The sequence below is a fragment of the Balaenoptera acutorostrata genome, chromosome 14 (genome assembly GCF_949987535.1).
Source record: "Balaenoptera acutorostrata chromosome 14, mBalAcu1.1, whole genome shotgun sequence".
In the NCBI taxonomy this organism is placed as follows: domain Eukaryota; kingdom Metazoa; phylum Chordata; class Mammalia; order Artiodactyla; family Balaenopteridae; genus Balaenoptera; species Balaenoptera acutorostrata.
This window is the reverse complement of record NC_080077.1, coordinates 86,718,757-86,746,050: the sequence shown is the minus strand read 5'-3', so window position 1 is coordinate 86,746,050 and position 27,294 is coordinate 86,718,757. Positions and strand designations below refer to the sequence as shown.

The following is a 27,294-nucleotide window of genomic DNA, read 5'->3' as shown; positions in this document are numbered from 1 at the left end:
AAACATGGATTTGATTTGACTTGTTAGAAGGTAGAGCAAGAGATATTTTAGGAAAAGGAAACTAAACAAAGGCTGAATTAGATATGGTCAAAATATTTTAAGCTGTCAAGATATTCAAACTAGCTCTCCAGGTACAACTAGGAATCACAGCTGGCTTTTGAAAGATCAACACCAAGGAATCATTGTAACAGGTACGAGGATCCCTGTCATGTTAAGAGAAAGCATAGTTACGTACAAATAAAATAGTTACAAAGCCTCTCCTATGGGATTCATCGTACCAATGAGCAGACATATTTTTCTGCACACCAAAACTTTTTGGGGAGCCATATTAATAAACTTACTTAAAATATTATTTTAGAGTAAATATTATGAGTTTTAGCAAAGTGCTGAGATACAGCTCAGTAGCTTGGCACCATGGGATCCATTTAAGGGACTACGGTAATGAAATTCAGTGTTATTTTTAAAAAGAACTTGTATGAAACAAATATACACATGCTGACAAATGGAATGAAAAACTAGTTTTAGCAGTATTCAGTTTAACCTGATGAGCTAATATTTTATGTTAGCTTTCACAAATTAGAATTTGATTTTAGATTTCACTATGCTTAAAATATCAAAATAATGACTTTTTTTAAAGTGTGCACTTACCTCTATTAGGTAGTTTTGGCTTCCGTACATAACGTACTGGGGAGCGAGGCTGTAAATCATGTAGCTAGTGTGAAGGACGATAAGCAGTAGTATCATGCAGAGAAACAGGAGCGCCTGGGGCCTGGTTCTACCCCTTCTGATCTTATACAGCTGCAACGAAAGAGCACAGCGACGATACTTCAGCAACACGTTTCATGTGAAGGGCCTGAGTCCCACTCCTTCGTTAGGGCGTAATGAACACAGTTCAATCCACCATGTCTTTTTCCCAAAATAAATGCTAAGCATTCTTAATCTTTCCAGATAATTATAAGAATAACAAAGAATAACAAAGCTTTCCCTGTAAAGCTTTTAGGTTCAGATCCATGTTTATTTTAAAAACTCAAATCCTAGAGAATATATTTGTATTCACACGGTCTGTTTCAGAAAAATCTTCTAAACTTATTATGTAAGAGCATCTGTTAGAAGTTCCTAGAGCTAAGAAGAACTGAGAACTACTTCTAATTCTATCTAAAGATTAGAGGAGTTTCAACTGTAAGTATTAGTAATATATTTGAGCTTTACATAATATTACTTCCCAAGGACAGACATGTCACATGTTTTAAATACTCATTTCTATGAAATACGATATCCTCATATTATACTCTACTATAAAACTATAATATAGTTTATGGTAATTTATGTTCATCTGACTACAGCTACCTTCACATGTGTCCATACAGGAGGGAAACTAAAACATGTGGTAACAGATAGAAGGAGCCTGGTGACGGGCTTCATTTCAACGGCAGAGCACACTTTTATTCTAGCAACTAAAATAGCACCTCCCTGTTTTACTGCTGGATTGTAGTACAGTATAGAGTAATAGGACTCCAATACTGGATGGGATATGATCACCTAAAAATGTACATTTCCCAGCTGCCCTACGCCTAGTAGTGGCGGGTAGTGAGAAAACATTAAACGTCGAAAGGAAAGCAGTCTGCTGGGGACTTCTGGGAGAGCCCTGCTTTCTGATACAGGTGTCGCCACTCCCCCCAGCGACCTGCTCCTGACGGGACGCGGGCAGAATAAACGGGGCTGAAGCAGCCACGTCGCAATCGTGAGGCAGAAGCCAAGAGGGATCCAGAGATGTTAGACTTGATTTTTGAGCTACTGAAGCAATGCCAGATTTTAAAAATTTTCCACAGCAAGAAGTCTTTCATTAGTTCAAGCCACTATTTAACTGGATTTTACCCACAGCTGGAAGTATGAAGATGATGTATCTCGTTCTAAAATTCTTAATTTATATCAAGGTGACTCTAAGAAGAAAATAACCCTTTCTCCAAACATACAGTAATCTTTCACTCCCAGGAGTAAGGGCCATCTTTTGAGCTACCATGCATCCAGTTGTGCTTCAGTGTGTTTCCATGCAGCCTAACACTAAGGAAAACAATAGAACTTCTAGCCCAGGGCTTCTCAACCTCGGCACTACTGATGTTTTCGGCTGGATAAGTCTTTGCTGTGGGAGGCTGCCCTGTGCAATGCAAGATGTTTAACTGAATCCCTGTACTCTAACCGACAGATGCCAGTAGCGCCTCCTAGCTGTAACAACTGAAAACATCTCCAGACTTTGCCAAATGTATCCGGGAGGGCAAAATCGTCCCTGTAGACGAAGAGCACTTTTATGTTAACATGAAGTGAAAAAGCCAGTATTTCCATTTTTGGTATCAAGATATTTACAACTTCTGTATTATAAATCTAATATAATTTGCAATAATGGAGATTATGCACAAAATGATGAAAAAATCAGAATGATACTGTAACATATACTCACTCTAATCCAAAAGAACCATATGCCAATATTTCGAATCCCCGCCATTGAAGTAAAAATAAAGTACATAATAATAATTGTTATAAGAACATAATCAAGAGGAAACACCTGAAAAAAGATAAAATTAAACTTAATACACAAACAATAAGGGCTTTAGAAGTCATGTAAAATTAACTGAAAATTCATTGTTCATATTTGGCAATGTTTAAAATAACCCTGATCAGGTTACTTTGATAATGCAAAAAAAAAAAAAAAAAAAACCCTCCAAGAAACAATTACCAAACTACCAAACTATTACCAAATTGTTCAGTATCATTATCCTAAGAAAAATCCTATAACAAATTAAACTAAAAATTACATTTATATATGGAATAAAGGACTTCGTTAAAAAGTAAAAACGGGAAGTGCTTGGAAAAGTTCACCCCAAGTCTTATAATGTATCCCCAAATCAAGTTATGTATAACATAAGAGTTCAGTAATACATCAATGCAATAATTTTTAAAGCAACATATCAACATAGAAGTTATATGTAAATAAAAAGCCAAATCAGCAGAGGGCACAGGCATATACTTCCAAGTACTAATAGGTTTGTCAACATAATAATTTGACAGAGTGTGACAATGTTTGCTAGAGTATAAAATGGATGATTTTTTTTACTTACTGTTTGTAGTACAGGCAAAAGCATATTCAGTGGATTACTCAGGTTAGCTCCAAAAATTATGAAACCAGAATCTATTCCAGCTGAATGGAGAGCTTTATCCAAACTATAACAAAAAAAATGTATAAAGAGTGAATTTATATATTGCACCACATTTTCAGTTACTTTAGAAAGAATATCATCATAACTTAAGCATGCAGACTCATGGAGTCAAAGAAAACCATAGATAACAAATTAAACCTCACTTAAGTATCTTACAGATATTGTTCAATTGATACAGAATAAAGAAATACTGTCTATTATTGGGGCCTTTTAGTCATTCTTTGAGTTAATGCTATAGAACACTTCAAGTAAAATAGCTACTTAAGATGAATAGGCTACACTAATGGAATTCAGCGTGGAAAATGTATAATATCATAGGATGTGTGTAAGTGCTTTAGAAAATGTGTCTATTGTACTTACTTGGACAGGAAGAGAGAAATTATAAACAGCAATGCAACTAAGATGAAAAATATTCCCCAAATGATCTAAAAGCAAAAAAAAAATCATTAAAATATACTTCTGAAGTTGATATTAAAAGCACAAAACCATTATGCTCAATATGAGTTACTAGTATATGACAATGATCTAAAAAAAATGACCTAAGATACATTTTAATTTAATATGTAATCATTTAGTATATAATCCTAGGCACACATCATCTAAATTTTCATTATGAGACTATTTGAGAACAAAAACACAAAAGAGACAATGCATTTCAAAGTTTTCATTGGTAAATAAACAAATGAGGCTCTTTGCTAGGTTCAATAAAAGGTTTATATTCAGTTATACTCAAATATAAAAAGTTAGCTGAAAACTACATTAAGACTAATACACACACACAAAAAACCAAAACCAAGAAACTCATCAGGTTATGTTAACCTGTTGTTAAAACAGAGAACTTGGAACATTTTCTCACAGAAGTAATGAGATACTATATAGCTGACCCTTGGACAACGCAGGGGTTAGAGGCACCGACGCTCTGCGCAGTCAAAAATCTGCATAGAACTTACAGTCGGCCCACTGCGATATCCACAGATTCAACCGACTGTGGATGGCATGGTGCTGTAATATGTACTACTGAAAATTATCCACGTGTAAGTGGACCTGAGCAGTTCAAACCACGCTGTTCACGGGTCAGCTGTGTATACCTTATAAATAAATTATACCACAGCCTAGAAAAGTCTATATAACTGATAATATTCTTGAAATACAGTACTAACGGCACTGAAGGAACTGTCATGTAGACCTCTCTCTGTGGAAGAATGTGGTAATAAGCACTGTACGCTCCCTTGTACTCAAGTATGAACTTTCTAGTATGAAAGGATATGTATGAAGTATGAAAGGATAGCATATGAACTTTATAGTAGGACCACAGAAAACAAGGAAAACAATGATTGGAACTGGGTCTCTAAGGAATAAAATTTCAGAATAAAAATGGGATGAAGTCTATGTTTGGCGAGAGCCAAAAGGAAGATTCCTATTAAGTACAGTTAAGTGTTTTGGTTTCTCCTTTGCCTGGAATTGATAGGAATAGATGGAAAACATCATGAATGTTAAGGAGATTTTTCATCTTATTTCACATGATCGTTGAGTATATTTTAGAATGCTGACAGGATAAAAAAAGTAGAATAACAACCCATTACCCTACCCAGCATATAAAGATGAATCTGGAAATAAATTTTAGGACTTGTTCTAGGGAACTCTTCAGTTCTGAAAGAGTGCCTTTAGAGCTCACTGGAAGAGGCAGCTTGGCAAGAGAGGACCAAAAACACTAGGCTTCCTGGTGGCGCAGTGGTTAAGAATCCGCCTGCCAATGCAGGGGACACGGGTTCCAGCCCTGGTCCGGGAAGACCCCACATGCTGCGGAGCAACTGGGCCCGTGAGCCACAATTACTGAGCCTGTTTTCTAGAGCCCGCGAGCCACAACTACTGAGCCCACGTGCCACAACTACTGAAGCCCATGTGCCTAGAGCCCGCACACCACAACAAAGAGTAGCCCCTGCTCGCTGCAACCAGAGAAAGCCCGCGCGCAGCAACGAAGACCCAATGCAGCCAAAAATAAACAAATAAATAAATAAATTTATTAAAAAAAAAACAAAAAACGACTATAGGCATCATTTGAAATAAAAACCCCTGCATGTATCCATTTTACATACTGGGTTTCACGTGAGCATTCATTTATTTTGAAAAAGTTTCATTGCTAAATAAGTTTGAAGTGACTCCTTCATAGTAACAGAAGTTTATTAGTAGCATACACAATCTTTTTCTACTAGGTTTGAGCATGGCACTTGATGCCTAAGTGAACTGGAGACAATATCCTTACACTGAGGAAACATATTACTTCCCAGTAGCCTGTTGATAAGAAATAGCTTGTAGCATGAGGTAGTACAGCTGCCAACTGCCAATGAGCAGAGGAGGAACATCACCCAGAGATAGCAGGAGAAATTAACATTCCCCTCCCCTGATCTCCGTTTTGGGGGAGGAAAAGAAAAGAAAATCCTTAAGTGTCTTCCCAGTCTGTTGAGATGAATGACCCAGATCAGAGTTAGACTGTTTAATCACAGCTACTTACAAAACAAAGAAAAAATATTAAAAAGATAAATGTTTTATAAAGACCAAGGAAACTGTATATATTTATATATAAGGACTTAAGTTACTACTTCCAGAATGTCAGGGGTGACCACCCTGGGCTGACCTAAATGCTACATATTCCACACTAGCTATAGTGTCAGTTTTAAAATAAAAATTAAGCCAAAGAGATGACATCAGCAAAGGTAACAGAATAAGAACCTCCGAAAATCCTTTCCCCCCTAAAAGCAATGAGAAAACTGGCATAAATGGTCAGAATCAACTTTTTCAAGGCTCCGGAAATTAACCAGAGGCATGCAACAATCTAGGAGCATTTATTCAAGAAAAACGGCTGAATCTCAGTAAGAGCACAGAGCACTGTGGCATTCCGACTTGCTCTAGTACCAATCCCTCCTCTCTCGTGCACGGTAGATGGCCTGTAAAAGCCATAGGCCTGGTAGCCACCTGCGCAAGCAGAAAGGGGCTGCAGCTCTTTCAGAGTCTCCTTCCCAGAGAACTGCCATTACTCGACCCGCCTGGTAATTCCGTGGAAGATCCCATTTGCAAGACTGTCTATGTTTGGCCTGAACTGGAGTTCACAGTGCAAAAATTCCTTTTCCGCAGGAGTGCCTGTCAAAAAATTACAGGCAACCAATGAACTTCATGGCCACAAGAGCTAGTCAATGTCAGGCAAAAAATAAACTAACTAAAGAGATTAAAATGGAAACCCAGGGAATGAGATGTCCACAGGTGCTCTGAAAAGTTTCCACATATTCCTGGGAATGAAGAAGGCCCTGTGCATGCTCAGGAGAGACAGGAGAGGCCTAAATGTCCACTTGTGGTTGACCCTGAAGCTCTGTCTGCAGGAGCAGGAAGTGCAGGCGAAGGCAGCACTGTAAGTCAGCCTGGGTGCTGAAGTCATGTCTCCACTCACACTCAGCCCCTCAGCGAAGACTGGGAGACTTACTGGTTCTAGGTGTTTAAATCTTCGTCCAGTTATTAACTAAAGTAACCAAGCAGAAACTTTGGTGACTACACACAACAAAGAATACAGGGGCTTCCCTGGTGGTGCAGTGGTTGAGAATCTGCCTGCTAATGCAGGGGACACGGGTTCGAGCCCTGGTCTGGGAAGATCCCACATGCCGCGGAGCAACTGGGCCCGTGAGCCACAACTACTGAGCCTGCGCGTCTGGAGCCTGTGCTCCACAACAAGAGAGGCCGCGATAGTGAGAGGCCCACACACCGCAATGAAGAGTGGCCCCCGCTCGCCGCAACTAGAGAAAGCCCTCGCATAGAAACGAAGACCTAACACAGCCAAAAATAAATATAAATAAATAAATAAATAAATAAATAAAAAGAATACAGACTTTACAGAATTAATTCACAAAAGTCACTAAACAAACAACAACAAAGAGTAATAACAGCAAACCCAGGGGAGACTCTGATCTCCAGAGTTACATTATATTATTTAAAATTTCCCAGGTTTTAACCAAAAAAAAAAAAAAAAAATTAAAGAGACATGCAAAGCAGCAAGAAAGTGTGACTAATAGAAGAAAAAAATCAATAGGCACTGTCCTTGAGGAAGTCCTTGAGGATGCTGAACTTACTTGACAAACACTTTAAAGCCACTATTTTAAATATGTTCAAGGAACTAAAGAAAAGCATGTCTTAAGAACTAAAACAAATTATGAGAACAATTTCTCACCAAATACAGAATATCAACAAAGAAACAGAAATTATAAAAAAAGAAGTGAATTGAAATTCTCAAGATGAAAAATATAAAAACTGAAACAAAAAGCTCACTAGAATCAAAGTGAAAAGTTCAGCAGATTTGATCAGCCAGGAGAAAAGAATCATTAAACTTGAAGATAAATCGACTCAGATGATCAAGTCTGAGTAACAGAATACAGCTCCTTGAGGTCATAGGACTGAGGTCTTCATCTCTTTGCTGGCTATCAGCTGGGAGCCTCTCAGTTCTTTGAGGGCATTCAGTTTCTGCATTCCTTTTCACATCCCCTCCATCCTCAAATCAGTAATGGCAGCTCAAGTCTTACATTCTGAATGTCTCTTTCTTACACTTTACTTTAGCACATCTCTATGACTCTAACCATGGAAGTTCTCTGCTTTTAAGGACTTGTGCTACTAGATTGGGCCCATCAGGATAATCCAGGATCAGCTCCATATTTTAAAGTCTATAACATTAACTGCATCTGCAAAGTCCCTTTTGACATTTCGTGTATATTATACTCACAGGTTTCAGGGATTAGGGCGTGGACATCACTGGGGGAAGAGAGAGGCATTCTGTCTATCACAAAAAGTGATAGTGATTCTTTGTTGGATTTAACGTTTTTTGGCATGAATCCTACTTTGTCTAATAGCACGATCATTACCTGCTTTCTTATTGTTTCCATTTGCTCAGTATATCTTTCAATACACATTTTTAGCCTTTGCGAATCACTGTTTTAGGATATAGTTATATCCTGCTTTCTGAGGAAAATTAAAAATTTTTCTTTTAATAGTGAGTTAGGTCCATTCACATTTATTGATATGACTAACACATTTCGTCTCAAAAATATCTTGTTGCTTGATAACTGTGTGTATATTTCCCATGTTTCTTTCTCCAGTTAATGTGAATTCCTTGCTCTTTGATTTTTAGTTCTTTTGTTAAGAGGGTTTATATTTTTGTTCTAGTGTACTTAACCTTTCAAGCGCCCTTAGCCCCCATTTCCTTATTAATTCCTTTACTAAACAATTCATTAGTTTTTACGTGTCCAACTCCTACCTATTGCCTACACAATAATTATGAGAAATTCTACTTTTCTTTCTCCTCATTAATTACATTATTTCTATTCATCAGCACGTATGTTTGTGCCTTATTCTCTGCCCTAGCCCACACCTTCTCTCCACAGACCTACAATATTACATGTTCACCATTTTTCCCTTCGCTGATGTTTACGTTCTCACCTCTTAATTGGTCAAAGCTTGGCAACGAGTGGATTTCTCAAAAGAGCTCATGGGTACAGAATTCCATAACTGTTTTTCTAAAGGCTATTTTGGCTAAATATCAATTCCTTGGTTCTGCCAACTAAAAACTGGCCCTTACCACCTGCCTCTACAAGGACTAAGTCACAAACCGCTGCAGCCGCTGACCTTCAACACTCCCTGAAAGGAGTTCAGGATGGAGAGCAGGAGGGAGGCCCTCTGTGCTCTGGGAAAAACGGGCAGAACAGGTCTTCAGATGGTTAGATATTTTCGGGAGACAATGTTATGAGCCCGATTCTTGCATCTCCTCGTATCTAGAAAAGCACTAAAGTCATCAATGGTGACGTCTGCTCCTAACGACTAGCAGCGAGCCTCTGCCTAAATGTGTGCTTGACTGCACGTACCCCCTTCACTAAAACGTACCCTCTTCACTAAAACCGTATAGAATACCGCCCTTCCCCCCACCTCTTGCGAGCAGTTTCTAAGAGCCACCTGAGATGCTGTCTCCGGGGCTATAGTCCGCATTTTGCCCCAAATAAACTTAACTCACAACTCTCACGTTGTGTGTGTGTTTTTTTTTTTCAGTCGACAGTTCATACATTTTCATTGAGGTTTTTTGTTTGTTTTTAATGTTCCTCCATTCCTGCCTTGCTTTGCATGTTTTTTAAAAAAGTCTAACAATGTTGCCCTTGTGAGTTGATTTTTTTTTCTTAGAAATCTTGAGGATTTTTCTTTAATTTTGAAGTCAGTTTTACTAGGAAATTGCACACAAACTTTCCCAGGTACAAAGTGTCTATTTCATGTCTATTCATGAAATAGAGTATGTGGTGCTCCAAGGACAAAGGATGACCCTGCCTGAAAAAGTGTCAGCGTTCCACCCTCTACTGGACTCTTACTCGCCCTCTGCCGGATGTTGCCATGGTTATGAAATTCCTGAGCCCACCTGGGCGAGGCCCACCTGGGCAACAGGACCTGTCCCAAATAAGGAAAGGCATCTGCCCTGCCCCACTCCCACCCTATAGAAGGAAGGTGTATGTGCCTCAACCAATCAGTAAACGAAATTTTTACCTCGGACCATTCCTTTGTTTTCTGGCTATAAAAACTGATCAACAGCACATGTTTGGGCTCTACTCTCCGGGACTACTAGGAATTCGGCCTGCTGTTCTGGCAGTGACCCTTCCCTCTAATAAATCCTGTCTTCTTTACATTCTGCCTTGTGTCTGGAAATTCTTTTCCAACCCGCGTTCGGACCACGACAGAATATTCATGACACGTGGATTCAGGTCTATTTATTTTTAGGTGTTTTGCGGGAGATTATGCATTTCAATATTCTGCTAATTTGTTTTGTTTTGCTACTGCATGGAAACCACTACACACAGGTAGTTTTTCTTTCTCTTTCAACACTCTTTTTCTGATCCTTTTTACTTCAACTTGTTTTCCTTCCCTTGGTTATCTTTCTGGCTTTCTTCAAAGCCTCCCCTTACTAAATTTTATTTGATTCTATTCTCCTTTGGACACCTTGTAATTTTGTTTTCATTTCTGAAATTAAGCGTATTTTCCTCCCATTTTCCCCTCTGAGTTCCAACTCTCTTCATTTCTACCTGCTTTTTGGCCATTTCTGTTTTTGGTTTTTTAAATAGTGGTAAAATACAAATAACATAAAATTACCATCTTAACCATTTTTACGTGTACAGTTTAGTTGTGTTAAATACATTCACGCTGTTGTGCAACCAATCTCCAGAATTATCTTCATCTTGCAAAACTGAAACTCTATACCCATTAAGCAACTCCCCACACCTCCTGCCCCCAACCCCTGGAGACCACCATTCTACTTTCTATCTCTACGAATCTGACTGCTCTAGGTACCTCATACACAGTATTTGTCTTTTTGTGACTGGCTCATTTCACCTAATTTTGGGCAGTTTAAGATCAATCTTAGGCCCACCTCCAAATCTTCTCTTCTCTCTACCATGCAATTTTTCCCAGATTGTCTTTGCTTAACACAAAGTTTTGCAGTAAGAGCTGGAGAGAAAACTTCCTGGACTTGGGGATTTTTGTTGTTGTTTTTACTTATAAGGACGGTTGATTCTCGTTTGCAGATCTGGCATTTGCAAGCTCTCTGCTCACTAAAATTTATTTATGACCTTAAAATCAATACATGTGGCCCTTGGCAGTCTTTTGCAGATACATGCAGAGAGGTAAAAATTCCAAGTCACTCGATGCGCAAGTTCCCAGCTGAGGCTGAACCAGGCCCCGTTCTGCTTTCTTGTTTCAGCTCTCACACTGCAAACAAGTACCCTGTAAGTGGTCTACTTAGTGCTACATTCTTTGCATTTTTTGTGCTTTTTGTTGGTAACTTTGTTGTTTAAAATGGCCCCCAAGCACAGTGCGGAAGTGCTGTTTGGTTCCTAAGACTAAGAAGGCTATGATTACTGAGAAAACACAAGTGTTAGTTTTGTTCAGGCATGAGTTACACTGCTGTTGGTTCAATGTTGATGAATCGACACTATGTCAGTGGTTCTTAAACACAAACACATAACAAACAAGGTTATGTATTGATCAGTCACTGATATCCAAGACCCAGTCCAAGCTTTTCTACGCACTTGAGGTTTACTGCTATGCCAGTGTAAAGATGGGTTAGGTCATTTACAAGTGGGTTTACCCTTACATGAACTTCAATATCCATACCATAATGTTACTGGTAAAGAGAAGCAGAATTCTCCACCCTAAAATATGCCTCTTTGGCATAAGAATTATTTTAAGCTATTTTTAAGAAACAGCAGAAACAGAAGCTCTGAAAACTGACAGTTACCCTTTTTTAAGAGATATTTACATTTATAAGGGATAGCTCCATTTGTAAAGATGGAAGAGGGTGATGACCAAATCTTTAGAAACTCTTATCAATGCAGAAGGCAACTACTTAAATCTCATCCTGTAAACAAGTATCTAGAAGAATAAAACACTTAGGGAGAAATTTAAACAAGGAGGCAAATGACTGATATACTCTACTTATATACAGTACTGGGGGGGAAATCTTGCCACCAGAAAATGTGTCCCTCTGGCATGAGAATTAATCTCGGCTGATTATTTTTAGGAAACAGAAGACTCAAAGCCTTTCTTATTACCACCACGCCCACCCCACCCCCCAGCTGCCTAAAGAATTTAGATAAAGGGCCTGTTCCCAGAATAGAGTTGTCATCAGAGATGTCTGCAAGGAATAAGGGCCAGGTGTGGGGGGAAACTTGGTAGGGCCTAGAGCTCAGGGTCCACTCTGTGTTCCTTTGTCTCTGCTGGTCTAGCAAACACTTGTCTACCGAACATTTGCTTTTCCATCTCTATGTGAGTTGCCTTCCTCCCCTTTGAAGTCTCAAACCACTACCCCCAACATCCTCCTTTGTCTTTAGCTGAAGGTGGTATTTAAGGAGCCGGTTTCGGCTGTTTGGGCGAGTTATCCAGTTCTCCTGGGTCTCTCCCATATGTACATGTTATCAAACTTTTGTTTGAATTTCTCCTGTTAATCTGTCTCATGTCAATTTAATTCTTAGACCAGAAAGAAGAACCCAGAAGGGTAGAAGAAAATTTTTTCCTCCCCTGCAACTGAAAACTACAAAACACTGCTGACAGAAATTAAAGGAGACATAAATAAATGGAAAGACATCCCACATTTATGGTTTGAAAGACTTAATACGTTAAAAATGACAATACTACTGAAAATGATCTACAGATTCAATGCAATCTCAACGAAAATCACAATGGTGTTCTTTGCAGAAACAAGAAAATCTATCATGAAATTCATGTGGAATTTCAAGGAACCCTGAATAGCCAAAACAATCTTGAAAAAGAAGAACAAAGTTACAGGACTCACACTTCCTTATTTCAAAATTTACTACAAAGCCACAGCGATCAAAACAGTATGGTGGGCTTCCCTGGTGGTGCAGTGGTTAAGAATCCACCTGCCAATGCAGGGGACACGGGTTCGAGCCCTGGTCCGGGAAGATCCCACATGCCACAGAGCAACTAAGCCTGTTAGCCACAACTACTGAAGCCCACGCACCTAGAGCCCATGCTCTGCAACAAGAGAAGCCACCGCAACGAGAAGCCCTCACACCACAATGAAGAGTAGTCCCCGCTCGCTGCAACTAGAGAAAGCCCATGCGTAGCAACGAAGATTCAACGCAGCCAAAAATTAATAAATAAAATAAATAAATTTATATATATATATTAAAAAAAATCAGTATGGTACTGGCCTAAAGACAGACATAAAGAATGAAATCAGACCCTTGTCCTTCACTATATATAAAAATTAACTCAAAACAGATCAAAGATCTAAATGTAAGAGCTAAAACTATTAAACTCTTAGGCAAAAAATCTTCATGGCATTGGATTTGGCAATTATTTTTTGTATATGACACAAAAAACACAGGTAACAAAAGAAAAAATGAACTGGACATCATCAAAATTAAAAAAACTTCGTGTAACAAAGGACATTATCAACAGAATGAAAAGACAAGCCAAGAATAGGAGAATATTTACAAATCATGTATCTGATAAGGAGTTAACATTCAGAATGATACTGAGCAAGGCCCTGTGGGTCTCCAGGGAACAAAGCCTTTCTGTGTCCCCCATTTCTCTGATTACAGGAAATAGGCTTCATTCAGCCTCCATGACCTTCCCCGACTTCAAATGGGCAGATTCAAGCAGTTGGTAATTAGGGAAGGGAGGGGATGGGAGACAACGGAGAAACAAACAGTCAAGAGAAACAATAGTCCTGGTGCCCCAATCAATGGATACACACAAAGGTATCTTTGAGCTGTTCTGCAGATACTGAAACCCCCTCCAAGTGGGAGAAGTTAATGCTTAATGATGGTACGCTGCCCCCAAGCATGCAGACCCCAGACCAGCTGGAACCTGAAGGCTGATGCTGCTGACTCCTGCTTCCCTCACCACCAACCCATCAGAAGAATGCAAGCCCATCACTGCCTTGGTCCTTATCACCTACTGCCAAGCAGGAGCCCTGACTGTAAGACCTCTCCCTATTCCCCAGGGAGGGGGGCACTAGCGCTAGCCTGCTGTGTTCCCTCTTTGCCTGTCAAAGAGATAAAGCTACTCTTTCTCTTTCCTCCAAAACTGTCTCTGAATTTCTAGTCAGCACCAGAGCACAGAGGGCCAATATTTTGGCAACAAGAATATTAAAAACAAACAAACAAACAAAAAAACCCCGAATAAACATTTCTCCAAAGTAAAGATACAAAGCCAACAATCAAGTGAAAAGATGCTCAATGTCACTAATCATTAAGGAAATGAAAATGAAAACCAAAATGAGATATCACTTCACAACAATAAGGTTGGCTGTTATCAAAACAAAGGAAAATAAGCATTGACAATGATATGGATAAACTGGAACCCTGTGCCTTATTGGTGGGCATGTAAAATGGTGCACCCACTGTGGAAAACAATTTGTAGGTTCTTCAAAAAGTGATACCAGAACTGACACAAGATCTTGCAATTCCATTTCTAGGTATATACTCAAAAGAACTGAAAGCAGGGACTCAAACAGATACTTGTATACCAATTACCTTGGAAGCATTATTCACAATAGCCGAAAGTTGGAAATAACCCAAATGTCCACCAACAGATGGATGGATAAACAAAAAGATGAATGGAAAAACAAAATTGATATTATTCAGGGCTTCCCTGGTGGCGCAGTGGTTGAGAATCTGCCTGCCAATGCAGGGGACGCGGGTTCGAGCCCTGGTCTGGGAAGATCCCACATGCCGCGGAGCGACTGGGCCCGTGAGCCGCAATTACTGAGCCTGCGCGTCTGGAGCCTGTGCTCCGCAACAAGAGAGGCCACGATAGTGAGAGGCCCGCGCACCGCGATGAAGAATGGCCCCCACTTGCCGCAACTGGAGAAAGCCCTCACACAGAAACGAAGACCCAACACAGCCATAAATAAATAAATAAATATTAAAAAAAAAAAATAAGATTTAAAAAAAAAATTGATATTATTCAGCCTTAAAAAGGAATGAAATTTTGATACATCAAAAATATGAACTTTGAAGGCATTATGTGAAGTCAAATAAGCCAGACACAAAAGTACATATAATTCACTTATATGAGGTAACTAGAATAGGAAAATTCAGAGACGGAAAAGAGAATAGAGGTCATTAGGGGATGTGAGCTGGGCAGGGGTGAAACAGGAGGGAACGGGGCAGGGCACAACCTTTAAAAGAATGACAGAGCTGTTGGATATGACGTAACCTGGTTAGAACCAACTAGGTTCAAGGTGGAGGAAGATTCAAGTTCCAGTGGACATTAAGCCTCATTATATGCTCAACGTAATACATTAGCTAAGTGACATATCCACAGGTGCCATGACAGTTCTGGGGCTGACCAAAACATGGTCAACAAGTGGGCGCGGGCCCAATTCCTGGAAATCTCCGCCCCTTCTCCAAGACAGTTGGAATAATCCTCCCACTCCTTTCCTGATGAAATCACCCAGTCCATAAAAACTAACCATGCCGTATTTCAGGGCCTCTTGCCTTCTGAGATGGCCCACACTCTGTGGAGGGTGCTTCTCCCAGGGCCATGCTCGCCTTTTAAGATGGACCGCATTCTGTCTATAGACTGTGTATCTCTCTAAATAAATGCACTTCTTACCTATCACTTTGTCTCTCACTGAATTCTTTCTGCGACGAGACATCACGAACCTGAGCTTCATTAAGTCCTGAGACCAGGTGTGTGATCTCAACTAAAAGACAGTGAGTTCAAGTCCCAGTCTGAGTCGTGTGGTTGCAGGGGTATGGGGGGTGTAGGTGCAGAATGGAGAGTTACTGTTGAATGTTCTGTTTGGGACGATGAAAGGTTCTGGAAATGGAGAGTGGTGACAGTTGCACAACACTGTGAATGTAAGTAATGCCACACCAACAAATAGTTTAAATGGTAAACTGTATGTTATGTATGTTTTACCACAATAAAAAAAAGTCTGAAAAAATACGTGATATAATTATGGACATGGATTTATATCTCTCTTTATAAATATAAGAGGTATAATTATATATACAATAACAGGTGTATATATAGTAAAATCTCAAGTTTTATTTAAAACCTAATGGATCTGTAGGTTACCCAGGCCAATTAGTTGTACACACTCAAAGAATGCCCATCTGTCAGAGGCAAGTTTAATCAAGTGTCTAACGAAGATTAGACTGTATGCTTAGAAATGTGCTCGGTATTATATATAAATGCTGTTTTAAGAACCCATTAACTTATTCTAATTAGATGCTTATTTTTATAAGTGCCTTCAACTCAAAACTCATTTTCTTCCTTGAGTTCCATGGCAGTATTCAAGAAGTTGAAAAATCCTATATATAGAACTGTAACAATAGCAGCGGCAATTTTCTGAGCTGCTTACATCAAAAGGCACAGCACAGATTATTTCATTTAATTCCCGTAACAAAAAAAAGTACATAACCCCATTACATGAATGAGAAAAATGAGGTGTAGCAAGGTGAAGCAACAAGAATTTATACGGCTGGTGAGGAGGAGAGCAAGGACTCAACACTAGATGTATGTGACAGAAAAGCCATGCTCGGAACCCCCGTGCCTCTGACATGAGATACACATATGCTAGGCAATCATGGAAGTGTGAAATCACAAGACCAATCGCATCTCGGGGGGGCAAGGGGGGGAGCTACTCTTATGAAAAATAATTATAAAATTTTCTTATAAAAAATGGCAAATTGCGGTGTAATTTAATACACTTTATAATAAAGCAAACATGGATTATATACAGCACCGAACACCACCACCAAATTTTGAGACACGCATAACTTTAACGAAATTCTGCACCAGGAGCTTCTCAGAGGTGTTAAACGACGTCCAGCACGGCTGAGCAGTGCAGAGCGAGGCGCGGCCCTGCCTGCCTGCTCCCACTAGGACCACCGGCATGCTGATGTATGAGAAGCACGAACAGCGCAGTTTCCCATTTTCTGAGCTGTATCTGTGTAACAAATCATTTTCATACTTCACGTGAGGAAAATTCATCTTAAAGCCTCAATTACATAACAATAAGTTTGCATCCTCAGATTTTTCCGTCAGGCATGACTACTACTAACTAATCCTAAGTGTTTCCTATTATTCCTAACTTAAAACCAGATAATAGAAAGATAGGTAAGAATTCCAATCAGTATTCGAGAATACTGATTTATTTATATAACAAAAGGAATAAATGGTAAACTGACGGTACTGGAAGTTTTAGCCCGTGCAATAAGGAGAAAAAAAATCGGAAATCTCATATTTGAAAGGAAGAAGTAGAACTGTCTTCTAGCACTGACATAATCATGTATATAAAAATTCCTTGGGAATCTATAATAAAGCTACTAGAACTAATAATTTAGCCAGGTTGCATGATACAAGGCCAATGTACAGAAATGAATTTCTACATACTAGCAACAAATAATTGAGAATTGAAATTAAACAAAATAATGCGTAATATTATGAACGAAGATAAAGATAACGAAGATAACTTATAGATAAATTTATCAAAATACCTGCAAGACCTCTATACTGAGAACTACAAAACACTGCTGAGAGAAATTTAAGATAACATAAATAAATGGAAAGATATCACGTTCATGGATTAGAAGATTCAATATTAAGATAACAATTCTCCCCAAATTTACCTACTGATTCAAAGTAATCCCCATAGAAATTCCACTGGGTGTTTTGTGGAGTTACGAGTCAATTCTAAATTTATATGGAAATGCAAAGGATCTAGCAGAGCCGAAACAATATTGAAAAAGGAAAACAAAATTGAAGAACTGACACTGCTTGATTTCATGACTGATTATAAAGCTCTAGTAATCAAGTTTCAGCATAAGAACATACAGATCAACGGAACAGAAGAGAGTCCAGAAACAGACCCCACACATATATACAATCGATTTGACAAAAGTACCAAGGAAATTCAATGAGCAAAGGATAGTCTTGTCAAAAAAAAAAAAAAAAAAAGGTGCTGAAACAACCAGCTATCCATATGGAAAATAAAATAAACTTTGACCCCTAAGTCCCATCATTCCACAAAATTAACTTAAAATGGACCACAAACCTAAAATATAAGAACTAACACTATCATCTAGAAGACACTCAGGAGAAAATGCTCTCTATAAAAACTTAAGAAACGTCTCTTTGAAGGACACTGTTGAGACAACATAAAAGCAAGGCATAAACTAGGGGGCAACATTAAGAATACACAAATTTGACAAAGTACTTGATTCAGAATACACAAAGAAGCCTCATAACTCACTCATAAAACAAAAACCTAACTTTAAAAGTGGCCAAAGATTTAAACAGGCCTTTGAGAAAAGATAAACAAATGGCCAATAAGAATACAAAAAGATGCTTAATATCATTAGTCACCAGGGAAATGCAAATCAAAACCATGAGGTAAGATTATACACCCATTAGAACACCTATCACGAACAGTTACAATATGAGTTGTCAAGGATGTGAAGCAACCGGAAATCTCATGCTGCTGTGGGAATGCAGAATGGTGCAACCACTGTGAAAAATACTTCACGTATTATAAAGTGAAATGTATATTACACATTAGACCCAGCAATTCTACTCCTAGGCATTTACTCAAGAAAAATGAATGAATGTGTAGATGTCTACACAAAGATTTGTACACCATGTTCACATCAGCATTAATCATAATAGCCTCAAACTGGAAACAACTCGAATCCCCACTAACAGGTGAGTGGATAAACAAATTGTGATACAGACACACTGGAATGCTATCAGCAAGAAAACAAAATGAACCACTGAAAAGAAATGCAGTAACATGGACGAAATCTCAAAAGCACCGTGCTGAGCCAAAAAAGCCAGACCAAAGCCTATATATGCCGTATGACTCCACAGAACACACAGAAGTAAACCTCAATGACAGAAGGACATCAGTGGGTGGTCGGGGTCTGAGCCCAGTGGCGCAGGGGAAGACATAAAGTAGCTTTCTGTAGTGATGTAGATCTTCTATACCTACATACCTACGTTTGGCGAAATCAATCTGCACACTTAATAAAGTTGATTTGAAAGTCCCTCTAAACACAGGTACAGTGAAACGGCACAAAGCACTTTTAAAACAAGGCAGCTAATGTTAGCGACCAAGTTATAAATATTTATAAGGAAGCTATAGAAACAATTTAGAATTAAGTTAAGGGTGAGCAGGGTTTCTTCATACCTTTGGTGCTATGAAGACAATCACCTTGGGAAAAGGGACTGAGGTAAGTCTTAAGAAAGGTTTAAAAGTGATACACAGTAGATCTAACTGATTATGGTATGTTTTTGGAGAAGTCTTTCAAAAGAGAAGCTTTTTAGGGTAAGCAGTCAGTGCATTTCCTCATTTCCTTTTGAATTATAAGAGGAAGACCACAGTCTGAAGAATGCAAGGCTAGCCAATGATAGCTTCAAAAAAAAAAAAAAAGAAATTAATGGTTTTCCATCTTAAATAATACCTTTTTACATACTTTCAGAAACATGCCACCTCACAATGAAGCAAATTCTATTGAAATTTTCAATCTGAATATTGAAATCTGTCTATCTGAGAAAGGTCTAATATGGGTCCCAGATCTCCTACAGAAAAGTACAACCTTGTAAAACCAGGAGAATACCACATTACTTACCTACATTTTAATTTAAATTCCCCAAAACCTCTGTTATAATACTTACATTACACATGAGTAAATGAAGCTCAGAGAGGTTACGTACCTTGCCCCAACTACCAAATATCAGGGCTGTGATTTAAAACCAGATTATTTTAACTGCAAAACCCATGCTCTTAAAGTTCCATGCTGCAATGCCTCACAAGGAGAACTCAACCTCTCTGAGAGGTACTACAGAAACTTGGAAGAGTGACAGCATGATTTTGTAAAACTCCATTTACCTTCAGGGGACGCAGAGCACCACAGAATTTAGTCCACCAGCTATTTTCAATGAATTCTAAGTGCCTCTCTCTTTTCCTAAGTGTTCGTAACCTTTCTTCAAATTGTTTTAAGGCGCGTTTATCCCTTGCTGGCAAAGGTCGACCATCTTTGCTCTGCAAATAAGAGAACAAAATAAAACAGTTTTTTTTACCATTAAGGTCTTTATAAAGTACCCATCAGATTTAGCAGATCAGGCAACAAAAACTTTTTTAGGTTCGATTTGACTCCTTTGGCAAATTTACAAATCGGAAAAAAAAAAAAAAAAAGAAAGAACCCAACAACTTCTATGTGACAATACACATCTCTGAACCAAGATCAGTGTCAAAATGTGATGTGAATGTGTGTACATTTAATGCTGAACTTCCTCTTGATCCCTATTTTCCAAATACCGTACACGGTAAAGTTATGTGGAGACAGATAAATATTTTTTAAAACACCCTTTTTATGAGGCACTTTATGTTCTTTGCTCAATTATTCTCCTTCACCTTCAAATTCCTCATCCTATCCCTTATCTTAACATATTCGGTCCTCTGCTCTCTCTCCTTCTGGTCAAGTGATTGTGTTACAGTGTATCCGAGCTGATGCTTTTCAGTCCCTGATTCAAACACCAGCAGCGTGATGCAGTACTAGTACGTGGTGTGCACAGGCTTTTATAACAATTGCTAAGAACCAGCACTTTCTTATTCTCCATTTACATCTGCAAATGAGTCATGTTTTCTTTGGCTGACCTACCTGACAGATAATTCTCATCTATTTTCATACGATATTTACCGTAACCATGAGTAGTACCTTTCTGTGGTGTCTGAGTGACACTTTCCCACTTGAACTCCCCTCTGCCCCTAAGTGTCTTCAACTCGGTACGATAATAAACCACAATGACAAGACAACTGCTAAATACTAAAAAGGTGAAATATAAATTTGTTTGCTTTTACTGGAAGGACCAAGAAAATATTTACATGGGACAACACTTTTCTTTTTTTTTTTTTTTTAAGTTTTTGGCCACGCCACACGGCTTGTGGGATCTTAGTTCCCCGACCAGGGATTGAACCCCCACGCCCTCAGCAGTGAAAGCACAGAGTCCTAACTGCTGGACTGCCAGGGAATTCCTGGGACATTTTTAAACTGCAAAAGCGTTAGGTGATTCGAGTGTTAAAACCCCCATCAGGGTTAAATAGGACGCTGGGGGCAGAGCGGCCAGCGCTCTGCAGCTCGGCCCAGAGCAGCATCGACGTGAAACGACGGGCACGCGCGAACAGCCCGCGTGGCCTCTCATGAGGGGAGGTACAGGGTCACAACCACCTCGTCACACAGTGGCGCTGCCATGCTCTTCTGGCACCCGCCATCCTCCTCCTGATCGTGTCGCTCCCCAAGCTTCACATGCGTAACAGTCAACAGGACAGTCCGTCCAACACAGGTTTCTAGACCCCACCCCAAGACAACATGACTTAGTTAGGCCTCGGCTGGGGCCCGGAATTTGCATTTCTGCCAAATTCCCAGGAGATGCCGCTGCCGCTGGTGCAGAGACCACACTTCGCATACGTGGGACTATTACTACTATTTAACTGTCTTCACTGCTTTAAGTGCACTGGTTATTATCAAACTGTATCCCCCAACCAGAGACCACACTTTGCATACGTGGGACTATTACTATTATTTAACTGTCTTCACTGCTTTAAGTACACTGGTTATTATCAAATTGTATCCCCCAACCAGAGACCACACTTCACATACGTGGGACTATTACTATTATTTAACTGTCTTCACTGCTTTAAGTACACTGGTTATTATCAAATTGTATCCCCCAACCAGAGACCACACTTTGCATACGTGGGACTATTACTATTATTTAACTATCGTCACTGCTTTAAGTACACTGGTTATTATCAAATTGTATCCCCCAACCAGAGACCACACTTTGCATACGTGGGACTATTACTATTATTTAACTATCGTCACTGCTTTAAGTACACTGGTTATTAAACTGTATCCCCCAAAAAGGAACCTTACAGAAGGGTATTTTCTGAAGACCAGAGGAATAAGACACCTCCCTCCAGAAGACAGATCCAGGCCACAGTACTTCAAGCGTGTGGTACTTTGTATCTTAACTACACAATTTTTCTCAAAACTGCCATTCTAATATCAAAAGGATACCAACAAGGTAGATTTATTTCACTGCTGGCGTTCCCTATTTCAGGAAAGAAATTTTTTAGTAAGCTGATTTAAGGGTCCACTGAAAACACGCTCAAATTATCTGCCCATTTGCTGAAGCATCAGTGGGATGAATGGAGGCCCACTCTGCTGTAGCAACTGTCTAAACCAACGTAAGAAGAACTGTGGCCAGAGAGACACCCAGCAGTCACCCAATTATTTCATTTGGGAAAAAAAAAAAAATGAAGTCACATAGCACATAAACAATATCCTGTGTTGGAAAAACAGTAACACGTGAAAGCTGCCCTTCCCATGGTCCCCAGTGACCACCCCCTCTTCTGTGGTTATCGCTGTCACAGAGACCATGTATATCTGTGTGTCTGCATGTGTCCCTCTGTGTAAACATACTTACGGTTTTTGTTTTACATAATAGCTAACATTTCCTGTACCTTATTCTCCTTAAATCTTCAGAATAAAACTTTGAGGTTGATAACAGCATTTTATTCATTTATTAGACGAGGAAAATAAGGCCCACAGATATTACCTGCATAATCAGGAGAGCCAGAATTTAAACTGAGAAAGTCTAACTTAATTTCATAAGATACGTTCTCTAAGCTATATAAATCTACCTCATTCTTTTTCATCACTGCACAGCACATTATACCATGATATTTTAATTTAACAAATACCTTATTTTTGAACATTTAGATTATTTTCTTTTTTGAGGGGGCAGGGACATGAATATCCTTATTCACCTGGGCACAAGCACATACATACAATCCAGTAAGATAAGTTCCTAGGCATCTGTTGGATTAAAATTTAATTAAAAGGTACGTTGTTTGTGCGTTTCTGTGTGCCGACGCATGTGACAACATTTAGTTTTCTTTAAAAAGCTATATATTTTATATTCCCTCAGACAGTATTCCTATCCCCAAATTCTTATCAACCCCTGATGAACGTAAAAATTTTAAAGACTTCTAAAGGATAAAAAAATACTGAGTTGCTCTAATTACCAGCCATCCTGGTTTTAGCAGTAAAAGTCCCAGCATGTTCTGGAAAACTCCTCAGGTCCCACACACACTGGGATCTTAGTCAACCTACTCATTACTAATGAGCTGAAGCATCATTTCATATTTTCACTGAAGAGTTTAATTTCTCCTTCAGTAAACTGTCTATTTAGGTCTTTTGTTCACTATTTCTACATATTTCTTATCTTTTTTTCTTCTTGACTTAAAGATGCTCAGTATATATCAGCTATATTGCAGATTATTTCCTCTCATATTATTGTTGGTTCTTTAAATTCCTTTTTGCTGCCACTTTTTTTGGTACATAAATTTAAAAACATAAAAATGTAAAGCTCACCAATTTCTCAATTTGCACTCGAGTTCTGAGTCTTATTTAGAAAGGTCTTCCACATACCAATATAAAATTTTATTTTCACTTTCTCCTAATGTTTTGTAAATGTTATATTGGATTTAAATTCTGAATTTGTTTAGTATATGGTAGGAGGTTTATGAAGATTTCATTTTTTATCTTTTATAGACTGTATTGAATTTCCACCTAAACGTATGAAAACTGTCGTCTCTACAATATTGAATCTTCCCAAGTAGGAACGGATGAAGTTCTCCATTTACTTCAGTCTTCTATTATGTATTTCAATAAAGTTTGTAATTTCCACCAGGAAGATGCTGACATTTCTTATTATTTTATAGTTCACAGTTATTGGAAATGAGGTCATTTTCTATTACATCCTCCACCTGGTGAACGATCCTGTACATTTGTATCTGGACACCTTGATGAACTCTTCTTAGGTCTATTAATTTGCCAGTTGGTTCTTTTAGATTTTCTTGGTAGAGGCTATCTGCAAATAACAGAAGTTACTTCCCCTTTTCTCTCCTCTCCCTTCCACAGTTACCCCTACGTTCTTTTCTATCTGACTAGGAATAGGATACAAACATCCCTGTCGTCTACGTGCCTTTAGTGAGAATGTTTCTTTCATTAGGTACGATGCTCACGGTAGGCTTCCTTTGCTAAACAACTTCTTTTCTTCCAATTCGGTAAGACTTTTCTCTAAACGTCGTTAACTACAAATTGACTCTTACCAAATACTCTTTGGCATCTATTAAGTTTATGTTTCTCATTTATTCTCAATATATTAAACTACTTTATTTTCTAACATATCATCCTCGCATTCCTGGGATAAACCTAATCTTATAATTATGAAATATTCTCTTATTACAGCATAGTTTTTGAATTGCTAACATTTTTATTTATATTAAATTATTTGCCTGTACTTTCATAAGAGAGCCCAGTAAACAGTTTTCTTTTTGGTGTGCTATTACCATCTGGTTTCTGTCTCAGGATTATGACAGTTTAATAGAATAATTCAGAAAACTTTCCATTTTTTCCTATGTTCTATAAATAAGATTTATCTGTTACTTGAAGGTGACAAAGGAAGAAAAACTTTATTGTGTTTTTAGAAGTACATTTAATTGGCAAGTGGTTACACGTAATCTTATTCAACTAGTACATAAAACTTTAACATAAGTGATACAGTGAAATCTGATACTACACATGGAATCAGCATACCTGGGAAATTGCAAGGTCTTCATCATACGTAAGTAGAACTTTTGTGTTTTAGTTGTTAGAACACTGATAAAAATTCTCATACTGTCAGTGTCCTACATTTCACAGAAGACAATTTTTTAAAAATATGGTTCTTTAAGGATACGTTGAACAAAAATTCAAACAATGTCAAAATATGGGCTTACCAATGTCTAAGTCACAACACGGAGCAGCTCAAAGACAAAGCACTTTTACGCTCCCCGATCACAATAAAGTATCAACTCACCTTTGATTTAATCGCTTGGATGTGCTGCTCCACTTCTTCAATGTCTTCAGTGTTTTCTAGACGTTCGTAAGCAGCGCTTCTAGTGCCTTTTATCAGATTTAAAGGTAATGCTGACATGCCATAGGCCTGAAAGAAACAAAAGTAAAACAGGTTGTAGTAATACTATTTTATTTTATTTCTTTATTTTTTGGCTGCGCCATGCGGCGTGCGGGACCTTCGTTCCCCAACCAGGGATCAAACCTGGTCCCCTGGCAGTGAGAGCGCCAAGTCCTATCCACTGAACCACCACGGAATTCCCTAGTAATACTATTTTAAACATATTATACGGAATTTTCAGGTAAAAAAATGTCCTTTTAAGTAATAACAAAATGAATAAGCAGTTGTGAAGGGGACAGTCACTGAAGAACAGGGTATATGGGAGTGAATCATGATTATATTGCTTCATAATTCTGTTTATTTCATGTTTAGTTACATAGAGTTACGTCTGTAATACTATTCCTAGAATAGATAATACCTATTTTTCAAAAGACAAGTTACAAAATTAATGTAAATATAATACTTTATCAAAGTAATAAGTCATAAAAATCAGGCTAATCAGGGGTTAAGACAGTATGAATCAGTAGAAACAATTTATAAAATTATTTTCTATGGAAAAAACCGATTTTATCCAAGTGTATATAGTAAACCCTTAATAAAATGTATTTTAATATACATGTTATTTGATTAGCATACCAATGATCTGTATGTAGTTTATTTGTAAGTTCTAAATATTTAGTCTTTTCGCTAAGTATTTTAAATATAATTCTTATAAGAAATTTTAAAATATTAATCAGCATTAAGAATAAACATATTATTTTATATTACCCAATTCTATATTAGCCAGTCCCAAATGTGAAATTTTATTGTAACTATTAAAAACACTTAATGGCAACTGCCATGTGACCATTATTCAAAATCGTTACTGACCTTAAATCCTTAGAAGCAAAATTGACAACTATCACCTCTTGGCTGCAGCAATGGGCTCTAAAGTAGATACAACATCACGTATTTAAATCTTTCCATTTTCTTCCTGAGAACACGGCCAAACTACTTCAGCCAGCCTCCCTGAAGTTAGGTAGGGCCATGAGATTGAGTTCAAGCAATGAATGTGGGCAGAAGTGACAAACGCTACCTCTTAGGCTTAACCCCGAACTCTAAAATATCCTGAGTAATCCTGCAAATTTTCTCTCATGCTCTCGGCTACCAGGCTGTCAACTCCCAGGATGACCTCAAACATGTTTAGTGTCGATTTTAATCACTTCAGTATTCTCACTGAGCCTCCTTTAGACATTGATTAAATATTGATTAAACCACAATTCATATACGGAAGCATAAATTCTGACACATCAGGGTTGTTTTTTAATTAAGGGAGAATAGAAACAAAGAACATAATTAAAAGGAAATCCCAGAACTCCACCAGTTCTATCAGGTAGTATCAACTCTATATAGCATGTTGTATTTAGATAATTAACTAGCTGAAATTATTACCCAATACGCAAATCCTTGCATTTTCTAAAGGCGAGATACTTAAAATGTTGCATTTTAAATATTTTTAAAACATAAGTTAATGTTCTCACGATTATCCCATCATCAGAAAACAAAAACAACAAGGAGAGGTTGGGGAAAGGTTCTATTTGTATTAGAAGAAAATATAATTTGGACAGAGCAGAATAATTTTCTTCTAACTAAATTCTTATCCAATTTATACTCCTAATGACCTTGGTAAAATATAAAAAGGAAAAACAAAATCAGGTTTATTTTTTTAACAGTAAATTTTATATCCTCAAAATACTGAAAATGTAAAGAAAAAAGCATATGGAAGCCAAGGTGTCCCAGAGATGGTTACCCTTCCCTTGTAGGAGTGTCCTATCCCTATTATCACTCTGACCTATCTGTTGTTCTAGTAGTTCCACACCTTTTAAACGGTAATGAAAAAAAGTAACACAGCACTTTAAGACTCTGATGAGTATACAGTATTACATGATGATTATTCACCGATTCTCCACACTCACATGTCATTTTACCACAAGTCCACGTTGCTTTTTACAACCAAGTGCCGAGGCAAAATTATTTTGCTACACCGAGTTTATGCCCAAGTATATTTTCCTGTCTTTCCAACCACCTCCGAACTAGGCTTATTTTATCCCAAATCTTGCTATTCTGCTTGATGGATCTCTAAATATACTAACCTCAGAACTCAATACTACTGGGTTGGCCAAAAAGTTCATTCGGGTTTTTCCATATGATGTTATGGAAAAACCTGAACGAACTCTTTGGCCAACCCAATTATTTCCCAAGGAATCTGTACTCCAGTCAGTACTAAAAACGTGGCCGCTACTTAGAGTTTACTGTCAAAGACAAGGCCATCTAAATTCTCCTCACTGGTCTGTTGGTCTCACTTTCTACAAGTCCATCCTTTACACTGTTTCCAAAGTGATCTTGCTCTAACCCTCATGTCAGGTTATGTCATTCCTCTGATTCGCATCCGCTGAGATTCCCCAGGACCAAGTGCTCTGGCGGGAGTCCCCAGGACTCTGCCTCGGGGCCGTCAGGACCACACAGGAGGCAAGAA

General features: G+C 38.3%; 1 protein-coding gene across 1 annotated transcript in view; it reads right to left on the bottom strand.

Annotated features, from left to right (window-relative positions):
• LMBRD1 (LMBR1 domain containing 1) overlaps window positions 1-27,294 on the bottom strand; it is a 115,031-nt gene that overhangs the window by 28,660 nt on the left and 59,077 nt on the right. The window contains exons 8-13 of the mRNA XM_057528019.1: window positions 24,684-24,809; window positions 19,645-19,797; window positions 3,573-3,637; window positions 3,114-3,216; window positions 2,456-2,560; window positions 649-798 (exon numbers count right to left, since the gene is read on the bottom strand). Coding sequence (XP_057384002.1) covers window positions 649-798; window positions 2,456-2,560; window positions 3,114-3,216; window positions 3,573-3,637; window positions 19,645-19,797; window positions 24,684-24,809 — 702 coding nt within the window. The remainder of the gene's footprint in view (window positions 1-648; window positions 799-2,455; window positions 2,561-3,113; window positions 3,217-3,572; window positions 3,638-19,644; window positions 19,798-24,683; window positions 24,810-27,294) is intronic.